At 49.0% G+C, this 12,508-nt stretch overlaps 1 protein-coding gene across 1 annotated transcript in view; it reads left to right on the top strand.

Moving 5' to 3' along the window:
• Positions 1 to 12,508, top strand: part of GABBR2 (gamma-aminobutyric acid type B receptor subunit 2) — a 335,814-nt gene that overhangs the window by 251,431 nt on the left and 71,875 nt on the right. Inside the window, exons 9-11 of the mRNA XM_081067695.1 lie at positions 1,422 to 1,502; positions 5,024 to 5,174; positions 8,116 to 8,248. Coding sequence (XP_080923821.1) covers positions 1,422 to 1,502; positions 5,024 to 5,174; positions 8,116 to 8,248 — 365 coding nt within the window. The remainder of the gene's footprint in view (positions 1 to 1,421; positions 1,503 to 5,023; positions 5,175 to 8,115; positions 8,249 to 12,508) is intronic.

Genomic DNA, 12,508 nt, shown 5'->3' with positions numbered 1-12,508 from the left:
TCTGTAATGACCACTGTCCCCAAATCTACATGCCAGATCCACTGGTCCTTGGCTCAAAGAGCTTGTTGTTCCAGCCTGTCGGTGGCATGTCACATTGCTGGCCAGCTCCATTGTGAAATTGTCCCTTTCCTTGGCTTCCGCAATGCCCACTCTTTCCTGGCATCTGCTCCCGGTGTCCTGGCCACTCCTTCCCAATCTCCTTGCAATGTCCTTACTCTGCCTGCCCCTTAGAGGTTGGCACTTCCTAGGATTATGCCCTTGGTCCTCTCCTCTTCTCACTTGGTACTATCCCTGGGGGTGTCGTCTCTGTCCCCAGCCCACACCTCTCCTCCCACTCCAGACTCAAGGACATCTCAACCTGATGAGCCACGGTCGCCTCAGGCTCAGCGCAGTCAGACGGGAACTTGTCATCTCGTCCTCTTCTTTGAATCCTGGGTTCCCCACTCAGGGACTAGCCCCCTAGTCACTTGCTTCACTCCCCTGTTCCCCATCTCCCCAACCCATTGATTACCCAGTTGTCCAGAGTTTACCCAGAAGAAAAGAAACCGTTGTCAAGTCTAATTCCCACTCTCCATTCCTTCTATCACCGCCCTGGTCCAGTTCTTATCATCATTATCTCTGATGATGACCTAAATCCACCAACAGAATAGTATCAAGGATGAAGGTAAGTTCAAATGCATCCATTAGGTCTGAAAATACACCTGAACGAGTGTGTATGAAGGAGACTCTGCTCTGTGTGACAAAGCAGAGAAACGTAGCTTCTGAAAGATGCTAATTCCACCTCAGAAGGCATTAATAGGAATGTAATGTACAGAATGAAGGAGGGGATGGTCCCCTCTACTTGCTGCTGAACAGATCAGGCCTAAAGTGTGTTGGTTAGTCCTTGGGTCTACACTCTGTCAAACAGACAGTGACATTGTGCAGTGGTACAAGGAGGGGCCTGGGTAGGAAGTAGACATGAATGATGTTTAGTAAGGTAAGGTTGGGGGTTAGTGCCAGGGGATGATCTGTCTTCGTCTTCGATCTCTAGGACTTTTCTGGGACAGAAGGAGGTGCAGAGGTGGTCTGTGTGGTCCTAGAGGACAGAGCCAGATGACAGGGGAAAGTTACAAAGAGACATTCCTCTCAGTAACCAGGAAGGACTTGGTAACAGGCAGAGAATGCAGTTATGGGGGGAGTGGGCTCCCCATCTGTAGATGTACAGCAAAGGACAGATGACCAGTTGACGAGACAGTGTGAGAGAGTATTCCAGCCCAGATCACGCAGGAAGTTTAGTGATTCCACCTGGAAGAGGCACTGGGGAAAGGAAAAGCCTGCAAGAATATAGCCAGGGCCTGTGTGGGGAGCAAGAGCTGGGATGGGAACCCAGACACAAACACAGGACTGGGATCTAATCAGCCACTATCCATTGCTCCCCACAGACAGCAGGGAAGTGAAGGTGGGAGAATACAACGCTGTGGCTGACACGCTGGAGATCATCAACGACACCATTAGGTTCCAAGGTAAGTCAGGTGGGCTTCTTGGAGGAGGGCGCCTACGCAGTTGCTCTCAGGCCTGGGTATTATCTGAGGGTTGGGGACAAGCTCAGAGTCCTTGTTTTCATGGGAAAGAGGGAATATCTTCTCTTCTCAAGACATATTCACTGAGCACACGGTCCCCATCACTCACGTGGGAGCTGGATTCCAGCTCCTGGGATGGGACACGAATTGGTATGAGTGCTGGCTCTCACTGAGGCATCTGTGTTTAAATCAGAGGATGGCCAGGAGTAATTCTTTTCAAAAGTTCTCCAGCGAAATATAGCTCTGTCTCCTCCTCTGGGAAGGGGCTTGGTCTCCATTTGCTGCCCTTCCTAGAAGACCATTCCCTCTCTCATTTTGCTGGAGAACTCCTCCTCAGCTTCTAGAACCAGATCAAACACCTCTTCTGTGCAGCCTTCCCTGATTGCCCCCAGCTGAGCTAGTGGCTCCCTTCTCTTGGCTTCCACAGTCTTTCATCTCGGCCTTTCCCATGGCCACTTGGCAATGAAATTTCTAGGTTGTTGGACTGTGAGCTCCCTGACTGGATCCTATTTGACTTTAAACTCCTGGAACTGGGCAGGGTCTGGTATATGTTGGACATTCGATAATGTTTGATGAAAGAATGAATACATGATTGATCAAGTGAGTGGATGCGTGGGTGGGTGAAAAACTGAATGAACAGGTGAACATATGAGTCAGTGAAGTAGTGGGTGGGTGGGTGGGTAGATGGATGGACGGGTGGATGGATGGATGGATGGATGGATGGATGGATGGATGGATGGGTGGATGGATGGATGGATGGATGGATGGATGGATGGGTAGGTAGGTGGATGGATGGGTGGGCTTAACCTGTCTTAACTCCCTCAAGTCCATTCTGCCCTCAACAGCCAAACTGCCCTTGCTATCATGCCATGCTGAAGATGCCCCACCTCTGCTCAGAGCCCTGCACGGTCCCCATTGCTCCCAACAAGGGTCCTCCACGGCGAGGCCCCTAAGGCCTCCATGAAGGGACCCCTCCTCATGTCTCAGCTTCCTTTTTCACATTTCCCCAACCAACCTCCTTACAGTTCTTCAAATACACCAGAACACCACCAACGCCTTTGCCCCTGATGTGTTCTCTGCCCTGAATGCCCTTTCCACCTTGTATTCCTCGTGAACAGCCAACCACTCGCCTTCCGAGGCTCAGCTCTCCTTTCGATAGCCTTTCCTGCCTCCATCAGGAGGAACTGCCCTCTGCGTCCTGCGTAGGCCTCCCCATGCCTGGTGTTATCAACCACCTGGACGCTGTCATTGGGGGCAGTCTGCACAGGCTTCAGACTGGGCAGAACTGGGTCCAAATTCTGCCAGCTTTGCCACTTACTAGTTATGAAAGCCACTTAGCACCTAGAAAACTGTTGACCACCCCCACCCCCCAAATGGGAATAATCTTCTCTATCCGTGAGATTGTTGAGAAGATCGCTATAAAGCGCTTAACTTGTGGTAAGCATTCACTAAACATGATTGCTTCTGAGTGCCCTTTTCTTTTTACATAGCTAATGTGTGAGTTCCTGGAGGACAGGGACTTTGTCTTGCTTGTCTTGGAATCACCATGCCCACCACCAGGCCTGACAGGTGGATGGTGATTGTTAATGATGATTGGTCATTAATGATGACTGGTGATTATTAATGATAATGAGTGAAGGAATAGTGGTGGATGATGGAATGGTGAAGAATGGAGGAATAGCGAATGAATGGTTCGGGTGAGTAGCAAGAAAGAAAAGTCAGGGCTGCTGCTGTTACTAACGCTTCTGAAAAGTCATTACCACTTGGCTTCCATAACGTTTCAGTTAAGATGTACCATGGGAAAGTGCCATTTCCGGGGAAGGGAAGGCGGAGTAAGGAGGAGGGGCTTTTGTCAATTTTCTGAAGTTGTTCCTACACAAACATCTAGTGGTCACAGTCATCATATAATGTTTGCTCAAACCTCACCCCCTTCCTCAGTGCCCAGAGAGGGGCTTGTTTCCAGCCAGGAACTCATGGGCGCCCCCAGGATGGCTCTTGTGTTTGGGAGCCAGAGGCACCTGAGCCAGCCTAATGCAGTCCAGGGTATAGGTGGCGGGAGGGGGAATGCGGAGAGGGAGTAGAAGTTCCCAGATGTTGAGCTTTCCCTTCTGGAAGCAAGAAATGGTGTTTCTTGCAGAATCTATCGCAGAATCTATCTGCGGTGTCTGCTTTTGCCCCGACTTTCCGTTCTTGAAGCAACTCCTTAAAAATATTGCTTTGCATGGAATTGCTTAAAGCTTTACATTAACCATGCCAGCAGGTTCCTTGCTGTTTTCAAACCTGGCAGCTTCCCTAGACTGTTTACATGGTTCACACTCCTCTTAGCCATTGAATGTTTTCAAACACATTTGAACTTGCTAGCAGAGTTTTTTAAACACAGATGTTCAGGAGAGTTCTCAACCTCTATAGCAACATCTGCCTGTCCTCTGCTTGTCTCTTGAGAAAGGAGACATAACAAGGCTGGCATGCATGGCACAGCCATGGGGGTGGTGTCATTGTGACCCCTGCTGGGTCTCCCCAGGCTCCCAGGTTCTGCCACTCCTGGGCAGCTGGCTGATTCTGCATACCCTTCTACTGTAGGGAAGAGCCTCAACATCTCACAATTCCACAGCAGAAACCTGACCTGAAATAGCAGCTGAGAAAGAGGATTTGAAAGGAGTGAGGGAGGGGTTGCAGAAGTCCCTGCATCCCTTCTCCCAAGCTAGCCATACCTGGTAAAACTAAAACAGGAGAACGGTGCCCCGTCCACAAAGATGAGTTTGCCCTGCGGCCCTTGAGTACCCCAGGTTCCTGGTGCCGTTGAAGAATGAGCAGGGATAGCTCCAAAGTCACACACAGAGATGGAATCCCACAGTTGCGGTCCAGTCCTGGCACAGCAGGGACGGGAAGGTGTGCCAATAGCTTATGCCTCCCACAGTTAGCAAATCCTATGACAATGGAAAACCAGAAAGAGCTTTTATAACATAATGACCTTGAGGCAGAAAATCTATATATGTCTGTGTGGAATTGACAGGCAAAGTGTCCACCCTGGTGAGGGGGTGGTCATTATTATATTTTGGAGCAGAGTCCTTGAGAGCCAAAGCCAAGTTCCTCACCCTCCAGGGACACCCAATAGTACCCACTCACAGCACCCAGCCTTGCACCTTCTGAGCCACTCACTGGTACCTTTGGGGATAAATGGCAATGGTTTTTGAACAGGGTAATTAGACCAAATCAAATTCTAGTCTTCTAATGGCTATTAAATGCATCACAAATCCCTTATTGATTCTATTTAGAGAAAGAAATAAGTCCTGGCTCCGGCTCCCTGCTGGGCTGGCTGGCCAACCAGCAGAGCCTACCAGCCGGTGGGCATGTCCTGCACAGAGTTGGTACACAGGTGGCAACGTCAAGGACATCCAGGCAGAGACGCTCTCGGGGGCCGACGTGCCCTGGGCTCCGCTGATGTCTTTTCCTTGGCCTTCCAGGATCCGAACCTCCGAAAGACAAGACCATCATCCTGGAGCAGCTGCGGAAGATATCCCTACCGTTGTACAGCATTCTCTCTGCCCTCACGATCCTGGGCATGATCATGGCGAGCGCGTTTCTCTTCTTCAACATCAAGAACCGGAATCAGAAGTAAGCCGCTCACGCCCTCCCCTCAGATCACGCTTTCTGGATTGACACGCCTCGTAGGAGTGTCACATGACAGGTTCTCCCGAGGCACAGAAGATGTTTTAGGGGCAGTTTTCTAAAGCGTGCTGTTCAGTTCCTGAGGCGTTATTAGCTGTTTCATGAGCACGTGCTTACGTTTACACCACACACACACACACACACAGACACACAGGCAGGGCTGCTGGTTGCACAGGGGTCTCTGGCCAGATATGTTTGGGGAAGGCGAGGTTAAATAACACTGAGGAATCCAAGTCCATGTGCTTTCTCAGAGTTTAGCTATGCGTGGGCACGTTGTGGCCGCCCAGGTGGAGAAATCTAGCAGACAGAGCTCCCCAATGTCTTTGACCGACACCCCAGATTCTTAGGGAAGCACTACCAAAGGGGATCATTGAGTTCAGGGCTGGGCACTTCCCAGGCCTGAACTCACCTCGTTTCGGTTGACCCTTCAGAAAACTCCCCAGATAACAGATGAGAGCACAGTGACAATGGCTACTGTCCAAGCCACACTGCTGGGTGTGGCAGAACCCATCCCTTTGGTTTATGGTCTTGATTTCTTTCCCCTCACATATGTCCTTCACTCTCTGGAGAAGAGAAGTTTGCTTTCTGAGTTATTCTGGTCACTGGCGGGTGGAACAGGCCACCACCCCAGGCGGTAGGGTTTCCCAAGCTCAGCCAGCTTCTTTGGTTTCCATAGCAAATCCCCGAACCCAGGGAGGAACTGAGCAAGGGCTCAGATCTGGACCAGCTGACACCTCAGTGCCTACCCACAGGCAACACGACTCTGCCATCATGCCCAGAAGCCACACTGCGTGACCTCCAGGGCTGCCAGGAACAAGCCCGATTCTAGAACAGCTGTTTTTCTTTTCTCTGTTTGCAAAGGAGAAACTTAGAGGCTCTAGCTTTTTTGTGGTGGTTGTTTTGGTTTTTGGGGTAGCAACTGCTTAGGTCAAACCTATTTCCTGAAGAACAACAACAAAAAAAAGAGTTTAGTCACCTGTTGTTTTGTTTTATTTATCACCAATAACACATACACTGCCACACACAAAAAGTGAAATAACCTCTGTATGCGCCATACGAACTTTAAATGATGAGCATTTGGCACAAGGCCTGGGCTCATAGTTCTCAATGTTAGATTCCTTTCCTATAAGCTTCCAGAATTCCCATTACAACAATTAGCTGCCCCTATCATAAGACTAAACTCCTTTAATTCCTTAACTAGCCCTCTTGGCCTCCTGGGGGAAATTACAATCATTCTCTCCAAAGATTGGCATCCGTGTGAATTTTTTGACTGGCTTTGCAGATTAAAAAATCTGCAAAGAGATAGGAATAAATGTCACTGTGATTCCAAATCCCCCTCGCTTCTATCTTCCTAAATGCTCTCCAATCCATTAGGGTCCCCTCCTCCAGGAAGCCTGTCCGCCTCCTGGCCTCTCCCTTCCCCAGCTTCCTATGGAAATAAGAACGAAAGTGCTTTATATTATGGGTCATGGTCTGCAAAAGAGCCTCCAGGATCCAGTCTCTCCTCAGCTTCCCATGTGCCCTGGGCGGTGTGATCTGTGCTTTCACAAGTGAGGAAACTCAGCTGGCTAATTGCCTTGACAGAGGTACACCTCTGTGGGGTGACAGGGGACATGCGCTGGACCCAGTGCTCCCAACTCAAAAGCCCGAACACGGTGCACAGTGCGCAGCAGGCTTTTTATCTCTCTACCACTTTGACACATCACATTTTTTCAATGTGGCAGGATTAATAGAACTACCGTGTTTCCCCGAAAATAAGACCCAGCCGGACAATCAGTTCTAATGCGTCTTTTGGAGCAAAAATTAATATTAGACCCGGTCTTCTTTTACTATCATATAAGACTGGGTATACTATACTATACTATAATAATATAAGACTGGGTCTCATATTAATTTTTGCTCCAAAAGACACCTTCGAGCTGATTGTCTGGCTAGGTTTTACTTTCGGGGAAACACGGTACGTAATGCAAAAGAAAGTGTTCGGGGAATAATTGATCTTAATTGCAATCTGTAAAAGAACACCGGGACCATGGGGCACCTGAAAACTCAAGACGTTATGAGCAGATTGTGCTGGGAGAGGCAGGCGCCTCTGAGGCTGAACTCCAGCCACCTGATGGTTGTTTAACCCAGTCCTGGCTTGCTGAGCAGCTGCGAGCCACAGCAGGGTTCCTGGAGGGAGTGAGAGAGAAGCATGTAGAGTCTGGGAGGATAAAGAATGACCCAACAGTAGCCTGGTGAAGACAGGGGTAGGGGGTCGGGAGGGGGATTCCCGTCCACCTGCATCACCTGCTCACCAGGGATGGTGTGCCTATCCACGTGGGTGGCCCCCTGTGCATGGAACGGTGTGAGCTTCAGGCAGCCAAAGTGGATGCCCACTCACCACTGGGGGCCACAATTGCTAAGCAGCCCTGAATTCTCTCCTGCAGACCTCCAAGACCCGGTCCACGCAGCACAGGGCAGTGTGGTGGAGCCATCTTCCTCCTCACTGTGGACAGGGGCTGAAAGTGAATGTAGAATTCTCCACATTTGGCATGTCTTCCTAGCCCCAGCCAACAAAAAACCTGTTGACGATGTTTTTTTGTAAACTAAAAATTAATGATTGGAGAAGCTGATGCTACAAGCTGTCCCCAAAGAAGCAGTAGGTGAACTTGACCAAAGAGAACAGAAAACAAACAACTAGAAATGGATAGCTGCTCGGGGTCCTTTAGAGGGGGAAAACAGTCCCTAATCGGTGGCACAGTCTTGGAGAGGGGGCAGTGGAGACCAGGGCGTATATTTTTCTCTCCTCCTCCAGCCTTGGCAAGAATATACACAGTCAGAAAATATTTGTCGAAGTAATAACTACATTAGCAGTTCTGTTCACCATCATATATCCTTCTCTTCTCAGGCTGATAAAGATGTCAAGTCCTTACATGAACAACCTCATCATCCTCGGAGGAATGCTTTCCTATGCATCCATCTTTCTCTTTGGCCTTGATGGGTCCTTTGTCTCTGAAAAGACCTTCGAAACACTTTGCACTGTAAGTCATTCTGCATATTCCCATGGTACATGATGTAAGGTTTTCTTGGTGACCTCAATCATCAAAAACACACACAAACTCAGAAATGCACGAAAATGCATGAACAGGCAGCGGACCACCCATTCAGCTGTTCACACAATTCAACAGGGCAGTAGGGTGTTGCTTTCAGACCAAAAGGGATTTAAGTATTGCCTGTAAAATTAAGGTCACGGATTCAATAGGTCACTGCTAGAAGACAGCCCCCTGGAAAATGACTGGCTAACCTAGAAAAGTGAGGGAGATAAATTACCACCCAGAAAAGCATCCACACCTGAGGTCAAGGTCAGGGCTGTTTAAGAAGGAACAAATACACCCATTTACCCTAATAACAATCACAGAACATGCATATATTAAGGAAGCCCAAAACAGTATATAACTTTATCTACTAAATTTTAGAAATATTATCCTGAAAATTGATTAACATGTTTTAAATGGTGGTTGCTTAGGTATTATTATTTTAAGGAGTATTATACATTAGCAGTTGGCAGTTGTGTAGAACTAATTCTCTGTGGAAAGTATCATCGGCTTGCTTTTTAAGAGGAGGATGACCAGTTGAGATTGTATTCTAGACTTTGACTACGGTCATCTCTCGAAACTGGTTTAGCTGTTTGGGTCTCCCTCTTGTCCCAAATGCAATACTTCATCTGATTCCCTGCATGGAGGACCAGAGCTAGAGGGACAGTCAAAGGATCAGTATTTACTGGATTAATCCAACAGCAACTTTTTTCTTGTTGCTGTTTTCTTTTAAGGTGTTAAGAGCAATGTAGGCCCCTTTGTGCGAAGCTCTCTTTTCGATTGCTATCTGCTCCTCGAAAGTCTCAGTGTTGCCCACTACTGGTCGGTGATGGATTGACAGTTGGCAGCCAAGGATAAACAAGCAGACCCCGAAATCACACTGCAGATCATCCCCATGCCTTGGACTTTTGGGGCTGCATTGGATCCTTATGCTCTGAGACAGCAAGTGGAAAGGGGGGAAAACTCTGGGATCTCACATTGTACGTGATGATACGCCCCTGATTCCTGCAGATGTTTAGATTGGACTGACTCTTAACACAGCGTCATGTAACTGTTAATGTCACCAGTGTGGCAACGTGAATTGTTTAGCAATTAAGATGGAACCTTTCGAACTATGCTTACTATGTTCAAAGGTTCCATTTGAGAAGTGGGTGGTCATGTCCCTGATACCCCAGGGGTGCTCAAGAACTCATCCTCTCTGGGTGGACCTGGAGGGCAGGTAAACCCCAAGTGCCCCAGGCCTCACTCCGTTCAAGCTTCCTTCTCAGTGTTTTTATTCCAAGCCCATCACTGCCCCCTTTGCTTTATCCTGCCCTTCTAGGGGTTAAGAAAGCGAATTTAGGAGGCGCAGGTTCCCCATCTGGCTGGCATCAGGGTACCTAGAGTCAGCTTCCAAAGCAGCTGAGTTGCTCAGAAGTCCTGTGGGTGCAGATTAGTGGTTTATTCCTTCAAGAATGTGACCCTCTGGCACGAGGATGATGACCACAGCATGTGGTCCCCTACAATTCTGCATGACTTTTGTGCCCTGGGATGCCCTGTGATTTCATGGGCTCCGTATAAGTCTATGGGCAGCTATCCTGGGCACTGGTGAGGGCTGGGCAAGGGGGTGTTCCTGAGGTATCTGAAGATGCTCATTAAGGAGAGCAAAGACTCTCCTCTTCCCCGTGTGCTTGGGGACGCCCTCCCCAAGTTTGAGTAGACCAGGACAACAATCAAAATGCCACCAGCAGCTTGTTTGGCAACTTCTAATTCCCACAATGCTCTGATCCCTCTATGCACCTCTGAGAGCTGAGGGGCCCACCTCGGTCTCCCAGCCAAGATGCGGGGGAACAGAGCTTTACCTTGTCCCTCCTGGGGACCCCTGTGCCCAGTTCCTTGTCACTCGCTGCCCGCCACCTGGGAACATATCTGTTGGCCCCAGTTGGAGTGTTGGGTGCAGACAGACTCGAGGCCCAACCCTTGGAGAGTCTCTCCCTCCTGAAAGGAAGCTCCTGACACCCCGCCTTACTCACAAGCCAACGTCGGTTAAAGCACAGGTGCTTTCCGGGATTTGACCTGAATCCACAAATGCTGGGTGACGCAGGCTAGGGAGCAAAAAAGGGACATCCCCACAGCCGGGTTTTTTCTTTTAATGAAGCCTGACATTCTATTCTGGGATTCGTGCTCATTTGTGCCAGGGGAAGGTTGTCCTGGGAAGCCTGGCAAGGCGGCATGAATAAATCATAAAGTGCTTTACAAATCAGCATTAGCTGCACACACGAGGGCTCTCCGAAGATGTTAGGGCCTGGTTCTCACCACTCCTGAGGATTCATTTATTTGCAGTCAGGGCTGTTTCAGAGGCTCTGCACAGGGGAGCCCACATTCATGACTGTGAGGAAAAGATTCCGATTAACGACTCTGGATTGAATTGGGTCAGCACAAATTGTGCATGGGTCATTTCCTAATAATTCCCAGGATCGCCCAGAACGGGGAACTGAAAGCTCTTGAGTTTAGTCCCCAATGGGTGCAATTTGGGTTGTGCTCCACCTGCTCTTCCAGCGGGTCGGCTCCTTTATTTCACTTGGTGCCATAGACTCCGTCCTCGGGGCCTAGCAGGCTATGCCCACTAAACTCTCACCAAGGAGGAGAAGGAGGCAGAAGCAGGGTCTTCTGGGGCGGTGAGCACAGGCCTCACTCAAACCACAGCCTGGGTTTCACTCCCACCTCCTACACATACTGGCTCCTGATGGTGGCAAGGGACTTAACCTCTGCGAGCCTCGCTGTTGTCATCTGTAAAATGGGCATAATGAATGCAGGATGGAGGTGTGGGTTAAACGTGATGATTCAGACAAGCTGCCTAGAACATAAGGAGAGTATGGGAGCGGTAGGGGAGGAGGGCAGGGGGAGGCATCCCAGTGTGTCATCTTTCTCCCCGTCACAGCATAATTTCCTGGGACCCACTCTGTTCTGTAGGAACTCTTATAGGGTAATGGACAAGATAGAGCATGCAGCCAGCTACAGATGTGGAGCAATATAAGTCACAATTCAATTCAGTCTGTTCTGCTGCCATATGAATGTTTTTTGTTTTTTTTTAAGTTTTCGGTATAGAAACTAAGCACAAAGACAAACCCTGAATATCACCTCAGAAAGTAACCTATGACAATCATGAGTTGATGCCTCTCTGGTGACTATTATAACTGGGACAGGGGGTGGGTAATATGTGTGAGCACACACACACACACACACACACACACACACACACAGCCCCTGTTGGGAAAGCAATTACACTTAGTTCCCATCCTGACTCCTTCTGACCCTTTCCAGAATCTTCCCAGCCTGGTTGCAGCAAATCTTGCAAATAGCTCCAGCTACACCATGCTGTCTCCCTGGACACCGTGTGGGTAGTAGAGTCACCATAGCAACTTGGCCCCCGTGGGCACAGAGCTGCCGATGAGGACAGTGCTGGGTGTGGGCCAGAGCCCTCATGCCAGCAGGTTGGGAGGGCCCGCTCGCAGCTTACACACTGACCTGGCTCAGGAATGCCAGCCCCTGGCCAGCCAGAGAGGGAACAAGGTGTGTGGGAAAAAGGAAAGCACCCATCTTCCTTGCGGAATCGTAGGCAGAAACCCCAGCATGTGCATGGAGGAGTAAGGAGGGATTCTGCAGTGAGAATGAGAAGGCCCAGGTGGGCCTTGGATCCGGGTGAGGGGCTGATCTCAACAGCTTTGGGGGCTCTCAGAGCGTTCCTGGCAGCGGTGCCATGTTAACGCCCCGAGCCTTTGCCCTCATGAAATTCAGTACTCAGCATTCTGATTTACCAAGGCCAGCTTGCTGTCAAGTGCAGCCTTTCCTTCAAATCCCCACAACCACCTGACAAGGCCAGGTTCAATGTCCCCACTTTATAGTAAGGAAAATTGGAACTCTATCCATGGCCATGGCCAGCTGGCAGGACTGAAGTTTGGAATTAGTTCTGTGGGACTACAAAGATGTCTGAGACGTTTCATTCATTTTTTTAAAGAAATATTTGATTTCTTTTTATAGATGGTTTATACCAAGAGAAAGAGATCACTTAAATTCTTAGGGATGTGGTCAACATATATCCCAACCAATATTTTTATTCAGATTTTTTTAATTGAGATATAATTCATATCACAGAATTCATTCTTTTAAGGGATACAATTCAGGGGTTTTTAGTATATTTATTGATTCATTTTTGATGTATGCCCA

The sequence above is a fragment of the Rhinolophus hipposideros genome (assembly GCF_964194185.1).
Source record: "Rhinolophus hipposideros genome assembly, chromosome: 11".
NCBI lineage: Eukaryota > Metazoa > Chordata > Mammalia > Chiroptera > Rhinolophidae > Rhinolophus > Rhinolophus hipposideros.
Note: the sequence above shows the minus strand (reverse complement) of the source record. Positions and strands in the feature narration are given on the sequence as shown.